The 16620-nt window shown below is 29.7% G+C and overlaps 2 protein-coding genes across 6 annotated transcripts; both read left to right on the plus strand.

Moving 5' to 3' along the window:
* Window positions 1-9100: 9100 nt before the first annotated feature.
* Window positions 9101-12268, plus strand: LOC111300505 (cytochrome P450 724B1-like). 3 transcript variants are annotated; one of them, XM_089746824.1, is made up of 9 exons: window positions 9101-9344; window positions 9486-9810; window positions 9903-10055; window positions 10157-10396; window positions 10479-10565; window positions 10665-10743; window positions 10848-10954; window positions 11434-11552; window positions 12028-12268. In XM_089746824.1, the coding sequence occupies exons 1-9, from the start codon at window positions 9109-9111 to the stop codon at window positions 12140-12142; spliced, it is 1461 nt and encodes a 486-aa protein (XP_089602950.1). In that variant the 5' UTR covers window positions 9101-9108; the 3' UTR covers window positions 12143-12268. The 3 variants fall into 3 exon arrangements, with proteins under 3 accessions (XP_089602950.1, XP_089602951.1, XP_022751870.2); XM_089746825.1 differs by lacking the exon at window positions 11434-11552 and having other exon boundaries at window positions 12028-12259; XM_022896135.2 differs by lacking the exons at window positions 10848-10954; window positions 11434-11552; window positions 12028-12268 and having other exon boundaries at window positions 10665-10748.
* A 1262-nt stretch (window positions 12269-13530) lies between these two features.
* Window positions 13531-16328, plus strand: LOC111299552 (proteasome subunit beta type-7-A). 3 transcript variants are annotated; one of them, XM_022894789.2, is made up of 8 exons: window positions 13531-13761; window positions 14674-14815; window positions 14954-15050; window positions 15147-15216; window positions 15313-15417; window positions 15636-15734; window positions 15818-15917; window positions 16026-16328. In XM_022894789.2, the coding sequence occupies exons 1-8, from the start codon at window positions 13618-13620 to the stop codon at window positions 16100-16102; spliced, it is 834 nt and encodes a 277-aa protein (XP_022750524.1). In that variant the 5' UTR covers window positions 13531-13617; the 3' UTR covers window positions 16103-16328. The 3 variants fall into 3 exon arrangements, 2 of the variants coding, with proteins under 2 accessions (XP_022750524.1, XP_022750525.1); XM_022894790.2 differs by having other exon boundaries at window positions 13542-13761; window positions 15830-15917; XR_016329852.1 differs by lacking the exon at window positions 15636-15734 and having other exon boundaries at window positions 13542-13761; window positions 15754-15917; window positions 16026-16251.
* Window positions 16329-16620: the final 292 nt, after the last annotated feature.

The raw sequence follows: 16620 nt of genomic DNA on the forward strand, positions 1-16620 counted from the left end.
ACACACTTGGCTCGTTAAGTTCCAGGTTCTTGAATGAAATTCTAGAGATATAAAAGTCAGGCCAGAAACCAGAAAAAAACTGCACTCATCGGTGCAAGTACCGGGATTTGAATTTCAGAACTGCTGCTACCTCTAAAAATGATGAACCACTGAGTTAAGCTCCGGGTTCTAACATGCCAACAGTAAACAAAGTAATTAGTAAAGATTAAAAGCTTATGAAAACATGGTCCTGCGGAGAGAATATACAGTATCACAATTCACAAGCTTCAAATAATCCTGGCCGTCAAACAAAAATGAAACGAGAAACATGCCGATATGCCTGTCATGGAGACCCGTATCCGTATTATTTGTTTTAATTTGAAATTTTCATATTTTTATCTCATAAAAAACGTTTCACAATTTTATTTTATATATATATATATCATAGCACATCTCAAAACATGATGTTAGATTAGGACATTATAAACTCTTTCCGTTAAAACTTGACGTCTCCGTCAAGCCCAACATAAAACATATAGATCCATTGAATCACATCAAACATTGGATAAGTTCAACACAAAGTACATACAGATCACAAGATCACACAGATGTTGGGATTTTAGAGATGACTTTCATCGTATAGCACTTAACTTCCCTCTGATTGATGATCTCTTTGATACCACTTAATCTGTCTCGCCCAAAACTGAGGCATAACAAAGGCTGCACACTTGCAAAATGTGATCATACAGATATGCAAGGCCAGAAATATACCAAGACTTATAAATATGTATGAGACAAACATGACTGAAAACAAAAAGTTCATAACATTTAGTATCTTTTAACATGAAAACGAAATACTTAAAAAGTCATAAATCCTGAAATATGTAGTTAAAGTCATAATTAATTATAAAAGTTTATATGTCTAAGTATATAAGAGAATCCTAAAAATCCTATAATAACAACTAAAATTTTGAAACATCACTCATTGAGATTCTTGCGAGCATAATTAAAATCAGAACCTGTAAAAAAAATTAAAAAAATGAATAAGTACAATCACTCAATAAGCAACCCGCATTTCCTCAATTGAATTAAGCATGCCATAAAATATTTACGCCAAAATATAATTAAATGATTCGAAACTATTTTAGATAATTTTGTATTCAAACACATTTCCATAAACCATATCCCAAAATCAAAATTTTAGATTTCAAGATAAAATAAAACATCACAAAATCATAAAGTTTATTAATCTACTTTAACATACTATGACTATACTTAACTCTTGTGATATACGTCAGAATCATAATTTTCTTTTTAGTGCAATGGAACAAAGTTATATCAAAAGCAACTGGATAGTTACACTAAACAATTATAATTCACCTATTAGTGCAATGGGACGAACAAAGATCATAAAAACCCTTTTAGTGCAATGGGACAAGCAACCTTTTTAGTACAATGAGACAGAAGTATATCACCAATGGTACGGTAAACAAAAATCATTATTCTCAACTTGTGATATGGTCCGAAACCGGTATCAATATCACAAAATACATGTCGATATGGTCAACAATTAATCCCCATTGGCAAGGTCAGAACATAATCATAAGACAAAACCAAAATATATTTTCATATTACCTAATAGAGATAAAATCAATATTCATAAACCTTCTCAAAAACATAATTCATACAAAATCATTTTCATAACTACTCCAAAGCAAAATTTCATATTCTGACAATCAATGAGTATATAAATATATATTGATACGAAATCATATTCGAAAATTAAAATAATATCAAATCATATTTCAAACTTTTAATAAAGAAATCATATATATATATATATTTGCATGCTTAACTTGATTTACAAAATAATATATATTATATATTTTAACTCTAAATATATTGAGGTTGATTTTTAAAAATATAAAAAATGAAGAGACGTCAAGTTACTTACCATTTATGGAGACTCAAATACAACATGTGAGATATTGTTCATTTTGATCTAAAATTTTTATAATTTTATTTTACAAAAAATGTCTCACAGCTTTAAATTTAAACTTCTACGTATATATTATAATGGACCGCCGAAACATCCCAATGTAGAATGGGGATGAGACAACTGTGCTTTACTTCCTTACTTCACTCTGGTTGTTACGTGTACCCATGATTAAGAATTTTTTTTCTCCTGTCACAACAAAGAGTGACATGAAGAAAAGTGTAAAAGATTTGATTCTTTGCTTTTCTAAGGTAAGCTGAATAAAACTGTGATTTAACAGCCGAGCAAATCCAACATCGTTTGTAAGATTTCATTTTGCTTTTATAAATTGGCTGGGAAAAATTTATGTCATGGTTTTAATTTCCTTTCTACTCACAACCAATAAACTGAGCAACTGGCTTCATCTTAACTGCTCCTAAAGGAGTTCCATTACTTTTCTCAAAGCATCATTGCTTCCCTGGTTACAGTAGGTCCCTGCATTGAACCTTGATACTTGAATTGGAAAGTTCAAAATTTAACCAATACTACACCAATTAAAGTCTAGTTTTATCTTTTCTTTTGATATATTCAAGCATGTGAAGCTCAAGTATCTTAGAATTATTATAAACTAAATGAAATTGGAAGGCATAGTATATGAAGATTCAGCTCTTGATAATTTCTCAGCATCATTTGAAAGTGTGAAGTTGACATTTCTACCTTTCAACCATTGTTTGCTAATTACCCTTACAATGTAAGGATTTTGTGAAAAAAAAAACCTGATCTCAATTCAACGAGACCATTAGAAATAAAAAGTACAAGTTTAGTGTCATTTGGCATGTCTTCAGTTAAAACTAGACTCTTTAAGGGTCAATTATCCACCCAAATTTGAAAATCGTTAAAATTTTGAGGGAATTTAAATAAAAAATTAAAATCAATTAAACGAGTTTGACATAATTTTTAAATTTACTTAAATTTCAAGTCAAGTCTTAAACAAAATACTTAAAATTCGAACTCAACTCAACTTAACCTAAATTATTTTTATATATATGTGAGTTATATAAAAATTAATTTATATATATAAATTAAAAATAATATTTATATATTTTATTAATCTTAATTTTTAAATTTATGTATATAATTTTTATTTTTAATTTTATGTATATGTGAGTTAAATAAAATTTTATTAAATTTAATTTAATCACTTTTTTTTAATTTTTTATTATATAAATTAAGTTTAATCGGTGAATTTGAGATTTAATTTTTTAATTTGAGTCAGACTTTAAAAAAAATTTTGACACCTAAAATTTTGAGTCAATTAAATCTGAACAAATATATAAAATTTTAATATCAAACGTGAACCTAATCCTGTGACACTCCAAATCTTATATTTCAAAAATATGTAAATATGATATAATATATATGTAAAAATTTAAATATAAATCTTGAGTCATATTTTGTGAAATAAAATTATAAAGTTTTCATATCAAAACAGATAATATCTGATAAGTTTAGTGCAAGTCTCTACAAATAATATCAAAACGATCACAAATTAATAGAAACTAAATGCTACATCATAAGAGTTATTAAATGCTATATAATAGGGTCATGGAAGTCATTAAGTACTATAAGATAAAAAACCACTTCTAGAATCTCAGCTTGGTCTTATCGTTGGATTCGATTTGATGGAGATATCATATTTTAAAAGCGGTATAATATATATGTAAAATTTTAAATCTAAACTTATGATGTATCTTTTATAAAATAAAATTATAAAACTTTTAGATCAAAATAAATAATATCTCATAAATTAAATATGAATCTCTACAAATCTAATATGTCTCATGAACAACTCTAACTAAAACCAACAAGTAACACATACAGTACTTAACCCAACCATAAACACTTAAAAATAAATTCTTAGACAACTACAGTCTACAGACATGGAGCATAGAATTAGAGTGCTATCAAATGCAAAATCAATAAGTTCAAACTCTGTTACAAAATCAATAACAGGAGAAGAATCATGTTTTTGAACAGAAGAGAGGAGGAAGTTTGTGGATTTGCTGCAATGGATGGGTGCGCCATGGCTTGGGTTTTGAGTGGATAGGGAGCATAAGTTTTTCGGGACTTGAAACTGGTTCCAGGTTTTCCTGAGTTGGACCTTCCATTGCTAAACAGATTCATTGCAGAAAAGCTGGCTTATTTGTGGTTGTTAAGATATCCACTAGGCCCCACAAAACTTGGGTCTAAAAGGGTCCATGTTGGGCTCTTTATAGGATTGTTTTTCAGTCCTACTAATTAATTTTTATTTGATAATTGATTTAATTTGAGAAGACAAACTTTTAAAGTTGATAACTAATTATCAAATTGTATTATTAAATTATGGATTTGATTTCTATATATTAATTTATATAAATCGAGTCCTCTTATTTTTATTAGTTGTAAATTTCAGTGTAATCATTAATAAAGTTAAATTTGCACAATTAACTTGCTAATGTGATTATTGACATTTTTGATGTGATATTTGATTAAAAAAATTAAAATTTTCAAACAATTTTAAAATTAAAAAAATATGACATGTCATTTTTTTGTGACATGGCTTATTTTTGTGTTTAGTATAAAAATCTAAATAAAAATTTTATAATTTTTAAAAGTAAAAGGATTGAATTTATAAAGATTAATGTATAGAAATTAAATTCATAATTTTTATGAGCAAAGAGATTATTATATATTTTGGTCTAATTAATTCACATGGTAAATGATTAAGCCAAGGACCAGGTGATGAAAACCATACACAGGGCAACCAAGACTTAAAATGCCTTTAAAATCCTTTCATATGAATCAAATGCTGCCGAATTTTTTGAACAAAAAAAAAAAAAAACTTTATAAGATTTCACTTACTCAAATTCAAAAATTAAAAAAAAAAAGTTGTTGAAAAGTGGAGAAAAAATAAATAATAAATAAATAAATCGAAAGATTGATTCGTTAGAATCCGATATAAGAATAGAAATCTTTAATAAAAATAAAATTCTCAAAAGATATAAAAAGATATAAACTCTATATTTATATTTTTTTTATATTTGAATTACATAGAGATACACAATAGAGCAAGATAAAATGCGTTTTATTTATCTCACCAAATTCAAATTTCATTTCACAAAAAGAAATTTTCATTTTTTATCTAATTAATAAAAGTTTACTCAATAATAATAATAATAATAATAATAATAATAATAATAATAATAATTATTATTATTATTATTATTATTATTATTATTATTATTATTATTATCCACAAAATTCATTTTTTAACAGTTTCATTTTATATCACAAAAGCAAAGCCAATTATGCAGGCTTTGACTTTGATTATCAATATATATATATATATATATAATTAATAAAAGTTTACTCAATAATAATAATAATAATAATAATAATAATAATAATAATAATAATTATTATTATTATTATTATTATTATTATTATTATTATCCACAAAATTCATTTTTTAACAGTTTCATTTTATATCACAAAAGCAAAGCCAATTATGCAGGCTTTGACTTTGATTATCAATATATATATATAGATATATTGTAAAGAAAGATGAAACTCTACTTCAAAGTAGCAAGAGAAGACAAGAACAAATCATGATTTGGCTGCACCGAACGTGCAACGAGGTCTCATAAAAACATCATGGTAGATTATGTTTTTTAAAAGAAAATGTCTCAAATGATTATTATTATTATTATTATTATTATTGCTTCCCCACCCATTCACCCATTCCCGTAGAGAAGGGATCTCCTCACCTTTTCTTCGGACAAAAATTTAGAGAAAGATTCAAAACCAATTAAACATGGTCGACCTTTGTACTTGATTGATTGATCGTGCACTCTTAAGGCCTAAAATTGAAAATTTGTAATATATTGCACTCTGCTAATACTTCATTGATGATCGTTCCACTAAAAGTTCTATCTCAAAACGATATGATTGTGTGGTAAAAATTTATTCTCATTAATCATCTAAATAAATCATAAATATATGATTTTATACAACACCATAGCTTACTTGTAAAATATTGATAGCATTTGATTATCATTTAGAAGAAAATGTCATGCTAAAAACTTTTAAAAAATTGATAATGTACTTCAATCTCACATTGAACAAGAAAAAAAATATCGATAAACATATAAACATTGATACTATACATTTCAACAAATCGATTTTGTGAGAATAAGATAATGATTACATGATAAATGATATTTGAATTAACTCTTAATTTATTGGATTTCACGCAAAATGTTCTAGCGAAGATAAGCAAGGTGTGTAGGTCTGGTCACTTAACAAGATATCGAACTAAAATACGATGATAAAATTTGATCACACCAAAATATTTTAAAAAATAGTAAGTAGAGTGTCAATTTTAACAAAGACATTACGAAATTGGATGAGTATTATTTTAAGTGCTCCAAGAGAGAAGGCAATGTATTTTAATCTTACGTCGAATTAAAAAAAAAAAAAAATCGTTGAATATAAAAATTTTGATGCTGCACATTTTAATAAATCAGTTTTGCAGAGAAAAAAATAATGGGCACGTGACTTAAACATATAATTACCACTTAAGTTATAACTTGAACATATGACTACTTATAACTCGAACATATTTGGAAACAATAAAATCATGTTTGTTCGGTAAAATTTTCATTTTTAAGTGAATGGCAAGCCTGACATAATATCAAGACTTTGTTGCCTCAATTGTCAAAAGATCATATTGAGAAAATTAAATTAAAAAAAAAAAAATTGTCCCTGCAAAACCATGCCTCAGATTTGGCCTCACCATGTGCAATGCATGAGCCAGGTAGCTAATTTTCATGACTTCCATTTAAAATGTGCATGCCTCTCATAAGCCAATCTTAAATTATAAACAATTCAAAGGCAAGGCAAATTTTCATTGTAATTATATACAGCAAATAAGGACAAATTTTCCAAACATAACGGGATAGGCCAAATTAATGGTGTAATTGAGTCAATTTGAAGTAATATAGTGAGAAGTTCGAGTTCAAATTTGATTTGAAATTTATTATTCGAAATTCAATTTGAGTTTAATTGAGTTTTAATTTTTAATATCAAGTTCGATTCGACTTAAAAATTGAATTACTCAAATTTGTTCGATTAAATTAATTTAATAAAAAAAAGAATTTGATTCTCATACTTAATTTCAAGCTTAATTATATGTTCAAATTTAAACTCAAATTAATACATATAAGGATAAAACAGTAATTTTTAATTAAAATAAAATAAATTATTATTTAAAAGTTCTATTAAACTTTTGAATTATTTAAGATAAACATTAAGATATTCGAATTTAACTCACTCGATAAATTAAACAATTCATATTTGAATTTAACTCGACAATAATTGAACCGTATTTGAAATTTATTTAAATCAAATCCAAATAATTTGTGAATATTAATATATCAATTACACCTTTAAACCAAACTATGAGCATCACCCAACAGTAGCAAAAGACAAGCCAGACAACAATCAAAGTGGGGAGAGAATTAATACTTCCTACCTTACCAAGTTTTAATTTGAACAAATGACACGTAAATAACAAGACAGGCCAACAGCACCAACACAACAACAAAATGGGTTTCCTAAGTTCAATGTAACACCAAAATAAGCTCAAAATTTACTTGTTTTTAAAGAAATAAAGGGTTGAAAAAGGGGAACCCGAAACCCTAAGAGGCATGCAATCATGAAAGTTGAAAAATGAATGATATCCAGCTATTTAGTTCTTCTAGTTGCCAACCATTTGATTGTCAATGGGTCCATGATCCATTGCACGTGCACCATTGCCTCAACCGAGTTCTAATTATTGATTTCGTGAAAACTTTATTGTCGTCAACAATCGCGTGATATAAAATGTTAGACTTTTAATTTAAATGATTAAAATGTAAATTTTAATTTAAATTATGACATGAAATCGAATTTCATGATATAAAAACTTGTCTCCTTAATGCATCAATTAAGCTCCGAACATATTTCGAAACTCGACAACAAAAATTAAAAAATATGTTTTTGAAGGCAAAAAGTAGCGAGTTTTGGTCGGGCATTATTGCAAACATCTCTATGAAACACCATTTTTAGAGCACCATAAAAGAAAAACCCAATCAAAAGTTTTGAAAGTCTTTGTTCTCTTTGGCTTGCAAAAAAGGTAGAAATTCACCAACCAAATGGACCCTCTTTGCTCTTCCTTTAGGGAACCCTAGTTCCATTTTCTATATGTGTCCAAGCCTCTCACTACTTCCTTTGGTCAGCATTTTGTAAATGGGGATTACACATTGATTGGGAAAAAAAAATTTTTTTATTTTTTTTAGATATTAGAACTCCTTGTTACAATAGAGAATTTGGTAGCATCTATGCCCTTTAGGAGAATAATGTTTAACATTTAGGAAATGTTTCACAACTTTTTTTTCTTTCTTTTTGGTCAAAGATCTAATGTGATTCTTTTTACTTGCCATAAATAAGTTATCCAATTAAAACCAATTTACCATTGTTGGAAAAGAAGTTTTTTTTTATACAAAAAAATCCTAATACGATAATACTATATGAATGAATTATAAGTATTAAAATTTAAATTCTATATTTATAATAAATTTATTGGATAAAATCTCGAATTCAATATTTTTTTTCACTATATTTTATAATAGAGATCACAACTTTAAGATAAAGAAAAAGATTGAAAGTATTAAAATTTGAACTCCACTGAATATTACCTCTTAAATATAGTGGTATGAACAAATTAAATTAAATTTCAAGATTTTTTTTCATTATTTTAAATTCATAATTTACTGTTCTTGACAAATATTATAGAAATATCCGACATGTTTTCTTTTTTTATCAATGAATTAATAAAACATATATATCACTTAAAAGGCTTTATATCCAGCTCACATTGTTTAAAACCAAAAAAAAAAAAAAAGTCTCTAAAAGCTTTAACTATTTCAACCTTTTTGATGATTGATGATTAAAAACAGAATCTAAAACAAAAAAATGCAATTGGATTTGGTTTAAATACATAAATCTAGCCCTTAAGAAAGAAATTAAGACTAGCAGAGACAAGCCTTGCTTTATTACATACTTGTATAAAAAAAATGCTGCAAGAGATCATATCATATCAAGCAGATATGGTTGATCTCTTTCCTTTCATCTTATCAGCTTTCTTGCTAGGACTAGGACTCCATTTACTTCTACAAGTTTTTGTAAAACAAGAGCCTGCAAATTTACCCCATGGGAGCATGGGGTGGCCCTTGTGTGGGGAGACTCTTGGTTTCCTTAAGCCTCACAGATCAAACTCCATGGGAAATTTCTTGCAAGCACATTGCTCTAGGTAACAAGTTATTATTGTTATTTTCACTGTGAGAGTCTTTTACCTTCAAATATTTATGTTTCGTGGATGCCAAGTAGCCTTGCATAGTTATTTGTACTATTGATTATAGGACACTAAACATGTTCCATTGCTGCTAGACAGGTATGGAAGAGTGTTCAAATCTCATCTGTTTGGCTCCCCAACTGTAGTTTCCTGCGACCATGAGCTTAACCTGTTTGTTCTTCAGAATGAAGAGAAGCTATTTCAGGTCAGCTACCCCAAGGCCATGCATGGCATTCTTGGCAAGTTCTCTTTGCTTATTGTTTCTGGGGATGTTCACAAAAAGCTACGAAACATTGGCGCCAGCTTCATCAGTGCCTCTAAATCGAAGCTGGACTTCCTTAATTGTGTTGAAAAGATGTCAATCTCAATGATGAATTCTTGGAAAAATTGTAAAGAAATTGGCTTCTACAAAGAAGTTAAAAAGGTGGGATGGGATCGAAAACTATAAATAATATTTGTTTCTCTCTTATCATGTTTAATTAAATCCATCATTAATCTTGCTTTGTTGTAAAACAGTTCGCACTCAATCTTATGGTGAAGCATCTTTTGAGCATTGAACCACAAGAGCCACTAGCCTTGAAGATCCTGGAAGATTTTCTAACTTACATGAAAGGGTTTGTGTCTTTGCCAGTATACCTCCCTGGAACACCTTATGCCAGTGCAGTGAAGGTACTGATATTTCAGCACACTTAGGCTAAGCTATGCATCAGGTTCTCCAATTCTGACATCTAAGGCTACCGTTTTCCTCTTTCACTACCTTTTGCATGCAGGCTAGAGCAAGGCTTTCAGCAACTGTTAGAGAGATTATAAAAGAAAGAAAAAAAGAGGAGTTGGCGCTTGCAAAAGGAGATTTCTTGGATGTAATTTTGTCAAAAGAGAGTCTGAGTGATGAAGAAACAGTTAGCATTGTGTTGGACATATTGCTTGGAGGCTATGAAACAACAGCAACACTCATGGCCTTGATTGTCTACTTTCTTGCCCATGCTCCAAATGCATTAGAACATTTAAAGGTAACTCTTCTCTCTTTCTTCCATGCATGCATCGATATAATTACTTAATTCTTTAATTTTTCTTTTCTAACAATTATGCCAGCAAGAACATATTGCAATAAGGAAAAGCAAAGAGGATGGTGAACCCTTGAGCTGGGAAGATTACCAGAAAATGGAATTCACCTGCAATGTAAGAAAGTAGTGAGAATTCACATGCAATTTGCATTTTGAGTGTCAAGTTTGTGTTTGGGTAGTATCAAAAGAAACTTAAATGGTAGTCTGTGTCTAGGTTGTTTACGAAGCTATGAGATGTGGAAATGTAGTCAAATTTGTGCACCGGGTAGCTCTTCAAGATGTCAAATTCAAAGGTTAACTTCAACAACCCTTTTTTTTTTCTCTTTTTATGTTGATCATTTCAATGAAATTCTTACATTTTGGAGATCATGCTTGTGGTTATATATATTTGATGCAGGATATTTCATTCCCTCGGGATGGAAGATTCTTCCTGTATTCACTGCAGCTCACTTTGATCCATCTCTTCATGAAAATCCTATGGATTTTAATCCTTGGAGATGGACTGTAAGTATCCCTTGTCTCAAAAGCTCCTCAAATGCATGTCCAAGTACATGTATATAAAGCAAATTCCATTAATTTCAATGCATGATTTTCACCAAATTGAAGACCAGATTATGCATTAATTTTAATTTTTTTCTTAAAGATAACCTCAACTAGCGTCAATAGGCACAGTTAACATTTCTCGAGTTCCTTGTCATTAAAAAGAGTACATTATGTCGCGCAATCATTCATAAGAACCGCCATTCAACAGATTTAAAGTTTGAATCTCAGTATTCGTGCCTTTCCTTTGTGAAAAAAAAAAGGCATTATATTAAGAAAAGGGAGGGAAATAAATGAATGAAAAAGAGATCAAGCCGGTAATGGCTAGCCATGATGCTTACTTGACATAGAAAGAGTAAAAGACCCCGCATCAGCCTACAGAAACAATGTTATTTCTTGTTTTCTTCATCTGCTGCAATCAAATAGTCGGCCATTTTCCACAGGATAAAGCAACAAGCAGAAAGGTGATGCCCTTTGGTGGTGGTCCTCGGCTATGTCCAGGGGCTGAGCTTGCTAAAGCCGAGATTGCATTCTTCCTTCATCATCTTGTCTTGAACTATAGGTAAAATGTCAGCATCAAAAGCCCCATTAAATATGATCAGATGAATAAAAATAATTTATACGTGTCAAATGGTCGGCCTAATTGGATCCTTCAAAGGCCATTGCATCCCACTTAGGAACCAGCACAATAATTAGGTTGCATGTTTCTTTAATTCATCTGATTTCAATCTTGCTAGACAGCATACACTTTAACCTACAGCCTACTGTCTGAATACATCCAATAATTTCTTATATGCATCATAATTGGATTTGAGACAGAGACAGATCCGCATGCAAAAAGATGGTGTCCATGGACACCTCAAAATTTAAAAACAAGTAATTTGTCGTGAATCAAATTCGTAAATCTATCGACAGTTATATATATATATATATATATATATATATATATATATATAATAAGTAAACATCTCCGAAAAAGATTTTGAATCCATCATTAATTTGGGATTTGGGTATATTTGCATTTTTCTTTTGACCAGGTGGAAAACAATGGCAGATGATTTCCCTCTTGCTTACCCCTATGTGGAGTTCAGGAGAGGCCTGCTTTTGGAGATTGAGCCAATAGAAGCTATGGCTGCTAATATTGAAACTTGATTGTAGTACTTAAGTATATATAGATATAATCGTAGAGTCTTTGTGCTGTAAAACTATGATTTGGTTGTATCTATTGGAAGAATATGGTAAATTTCAGATGTAAAGTTCAGTGGTATGGATGCTTTGTCAAGGAGAAAATTCAACTGCTTCCCATTGCTATCTCTCTGCTAGGTTTTATATATATATATATATATATATATATATATATATATAACTCTTACATGATCAAAATTAAATCCACAACTCATTTGAGTCAAAATAATATTTTTAAATTTAATAATTTGATCCAAACATTTAATAAAATATAAGAGTTACATTAATATAAACGAATTCCTCATATATGTTGGTTGTCAATGGATAAATTTTCTTTTAATAAATGAAAAATAAAAGAAAATGCTTTATATTGGTTGAATCTTAAACAATGGGAAGAACACTAAATAGTTCCAATGAAAATCAAACTGGCACAATAAAAATAAGGATTGCACCAAAATAATAGTTTCATGGACTGATTGGCAAAAAAGTATAGTTTTTCAACAATTTCATGGTTTAATTATGCATGATCCCATAATATCTTCTTATTTAAATATATAAACTCATACAGAAAAATTATTACAGTATTGTTATAAGTTTAAGATTTCACAAACGAAATTAATAGGATATAAATATCCCTTAAAATATATTAAAATTAAAATTAATAATAATTAAAAAATAAGTAAAATATATGTTGATCTTTTAATCTATTTATAAAATTAAAATTTTTATTGATATTGTATAAAAAGAAACTTATATATATATATATATATATATATAACCATTAAAATAAATACATTTAGACACTTGCCCGAAAATTCAAATATTTGTAGTAAAATCCAACTTTTTATAGATAAAGCTGATTGAGGACAAAAAATAAACGGTACAAAACGAAACACACACAAATTGCAAAAATTAGAATCTGATGGTTAAAATATAGATTTTCAACAATTTTATGGTTCAATTATGCATTATCCCATAATTTCTTCTTATTTATATATGTATACTCATATAAAAAATTTATTTCATCATTACCGGTGTAAGTTTTAAATTTTACAAATAAAATTAGTAAAATGATAGATATCTCTTAAAATATATTAAAAGATAAAAAAATAATAATTAAAAAATAAGTAAAATATGTTTGAATCTTTTAAATCATTTATAACAGTATATAAAAAACAAACATACATATATCATCAAAATAAAAAATAAAGGGTGCAAAACAAAACACAAACAAATTGAAAGCCTCTTTGTGAAATAACATTTAAAGTAGCATACGAGGAAAAATAACTTATAAAATGGGACCCTTATTGGCAAAATCATAAACTCTTTTCTTGTCCAACAGGTTTCCATGAGCCTTTCTTATTTGCGTTAAATTTTATACATGTTTTAATTTGCTCCTTCATTTTTAGGTCAAAGAATCCATTCGATTTAAGGGAAAAACAATGTCGAAATCGGCGATCGAAATGCCTCCAAAAGGCGGATTCAGCTTCGATCTTTGTAAAAGAAATGAGATGCTTGCACAGAAAGGCGTTAATCCGCCGTCTTTTCGTAAAACGGGTACCACAATTGTTGGCTTGATCTTCCAGGTACTAAATTTGGGGAAAATTAGAGTATGGGTTTTAATCTTTTTGCTTGTTTAACCAAGAAAATTTTGTTCTTTTCACCTGATTTTAGTGTATAATTTGGTTTCCAAATTGGATTTTAATCTGTTTGTTGTTTTACCAAATAAAAATTGGTTCTTTTATCTTTATTCAGTGTATTAGTTGGAAACTCATTTGGGTTTTTGATTGGTTGATGATGGGAAGTTTCAACTCTTTGTTTGCGGTTCTTATTGTTGTTTTTTCAGATTAAAGATTAGAAGAAGGGATGGATTATACTAATGAATGTATCCTATAGACATAAAGATGGTGAATTTTTGGAGTGTCGTTAGTTATTACCCAGTTGTTGATTCTTCCAAGTGGGTTTATGTGAGGGTGGATTTGGAAACAGCTGATCATAGTCCTTGGCTTTAGGATTTTTCTGAAGTGGCTGTTTTCACGATTTGTATCTGTGCTATCGTGCTTTTAAGCTTGAGATTTTTATCATTTCAACAGATGATGAGCCCTTTAGAAAGTCTGAAATAAAGAGACTAATTATGGGAATAAATTCTATTGGCATGTATACCAATGTGATTGGCTTGTTGGTTGATTTTAAGTTAAATGGTGGTCGTGTCTCTTTGTGGCTTCTATTGTTAATATGTAGTTCATAAGGCAGAAACTGAGATGGTTGTTGTTAGTTAATATCTGCAGCTGAACTTAAAAAATCCCAAGAACTGGCACTATCTTATTGACAACTTGTCAATTGTTATCTTCTTTTTGTCATAAACATGTGGAATATAGATATGCAGACATTTGCAGTTTATTTTTCTTATTTGTTTTGTTTATCTAGGCTGTTCTTTCTAGCTTTCTTCTGATGGTAGTTATGTGATGCCATTGTTATCACTTGAAATTTTTGTATAGGATGGTGTTATTCTTGGGGCAGACACAAGAGCAACTGAAGGACCTATAGTTTGTGATAAGAATTGTGAGAAAATTCATTACATGGCACCAAACATTTACTGTTGTGGAGCTGGAACCGCTGCTGATACAGAGGCAGTTACTGGTACTTTCTTAAATTGGTGTTTACTATGGTTCTGCAAACATCAGTAGTTGCTTCAAATTGCATGCTTGAACACCTCGGTTGTAAACTGTTATAGTGACTGTAGCTAACCCATTGTTATGGTCTTATGCATATCCCCAGACATGGTCAGCTCACAGCTCCAGTTACACCGATATCATACTGGTAGAGAGTCAAGGGTTGTTACTGCATTGACCCTTCTCAAGAGACACCTTTTCAAGTAACTTTTTCTGTTTTTGATATTCTTTGACTGACAACGTACCTCTGCATAGTCTATAGAGAATATGTGATTCTAACTGCTTAGCAAATTGTCCAGCTACCAAGGCTATGTTTCGGCTGCTTTGGTACTTGGTGGTGTTGATGTCACTGGACCTCATTTGCATACTGTGAGTTTTTTTAAACTCTTTTTGGGGCTTCAAATCAACAGTAGCTTCTTCTCTATTAGTTTGATTTCTCATCACTACTATGGTTAAATTTTGCAGATATATCCCCATGGATCAACTGACACATTGCCATTTGCTACAATGGGTTCTGGTTCTCTGGCAGCAATGGCAGTATTTGAATCAAAATACAGAGAAGGCCTTACCGTAAGTTCACCTATTCCATTCTTGTGGTATCTTGAAGATTGAAGAGATAGGCTACCTTAACATGTTTTATAACTATGAGTTTGTTTGTGTGTAAAATCTTATATGATATGTGTTTTCCATGTAAAATTAATCTTTCAAGTGCTCACGGTATAAAGTAAAATAAATTAGCAATATATTTTGATCCATTGAATCTGGGTCACTGATTTTTCTCCTGGCAGAGGGATGAAGGAATAGAACTTGTCACTGAGGCTATATGCTCTGGTATCTTCAATGACCTAGGAAGTGGAAGCAATGTTGATATTTGTGTGATAACCAAGGTTTGTTTCTATTTGACAGCCTCTTTTTGTTAGGAAAGGACATCCTATGTTCATTTTGATGCAAGTTTCTCATTTTATTGAAGTATATGCCTCAGGGCGGCAAAGAATACTTGAGGAACCATCTACAACCTAATCCTCGCACTTACACCAGCTCCAAGGGCTATTCTTTTCCCAAGAAGACAGGTTAGTAATGTGCTTTACAATTTCAAACGAGATTTGGTATCATCATGCAAGTTAATGTGGTAGGTTGTTTAATTTCCCTTTTTGTTTCCTTAATTTCTATGGCAACAGAGGTCCTCTTGACAAAAATCACGCCGTTGAAGGAGAAAGTGGAGATCATTGAAGGAGGAGATGCAATGGAAGAGTGACGACACTTAATTACCTGTTGGTGGATCATCTTTCTAGCCTCACTTGTGCTTTGTCAAAGAACTATTTTCTGATCATTATTCTGCAATTGTTATCTGTTCACCAAAAGATTTTGTTCGTTAATCTTATGAGGATTTTTAACATTTTAGCAGTGATATGATTCACATGGAATTATCGGTTGTGAATTTCAAACCACCTTCAAATCTTTCCTACACCGTTTCTTTATTATTTTCCCTAGTCTCGAGCTAGATTATCTTATAAATCCAACTCTTTGTTTCAATGCATATGACCTCCATGGTTAAAATTCCAAAGTTCAAATCTTAATGTTTCTATTGACGTGGAGATCCGAATTTAACTTAAGAGGTATTGTTCGTTTTGATTTAAGAATCTCATGTTTTTATTTCATAAAAAATATTTTACAAATTTAGATTTAAATTTATATATATATCATATCATATTTACATTTTTTTTTAATGTGAAAAGAAGAATGTCACAATCTCTTTGCCTTTAAAGTTTGGCA

The sequence above is a fragment of the Durio zibethinus genome, chromosome 18, assembly GCF_047325235.1.
Source record: "Durio zibethinus cultivar Kanyao isolate XHJ-2024 chromosome 18, ASM4732523v1, whole genome shotgun sequence".
NCBI lineage: Eukaryota > Viridiplantae > Streptophyta > Magnoliopsida > Malvales > Malvaceae > Durio > Durio zibethinus.

What these genes read in the sequence shown, in the direction of transcription:
- LOC111300505 (XM_089746824.1), top strand. Translation starts at nt 9,109, where the DNA reads ATGCTGCAAGAGATCATATCATATCAAGCAGATATGGTTGATCTCTTT. An exon ending in ATGCATTAGAACATTTAAAG is followed by an intron (nt 10,397 to 10,478) that starts GTAACTCTTCTC and finishes CAATTATGCCAG; the next exon opens with CAAGAACATATTGCAATAAG. An exon ending in AAATGGAATTCACCTGCAAT is followed by an intron (nt 10,566 to 10,664) that starts GTAAGAAAGTAG and finishes GTCTGTGTCTAG; the next exon opens with GTTGTTTACGAAGCTATGAG.
- LOC111299552 (XM_022894789.2), top strand. Translation starts at nt 13,618, where the DNA reads ATGTCGAAATCGGCGATCGAAATGCCTCCAAAAGGCGGATTCAGCTTC. An exon ending in TTGTTGGCTTGATCTTCCAG is followed by an intron (nt 13,762 to 14,673) that starts GTACTAAATTTG and finishes ATTTTTGTATAG; the next exon opens with GATGGTGTTATTCTTGGGGC. An exon ending in CTCAAGAGACACCTTTTCAA is followed by an intron (nt 15,051 to 15,146) that starts GTAACTTTTTCT and finishes CAAATTGTCCAG; the next exon opens with CTACCAAGGCTATGTTTCGG.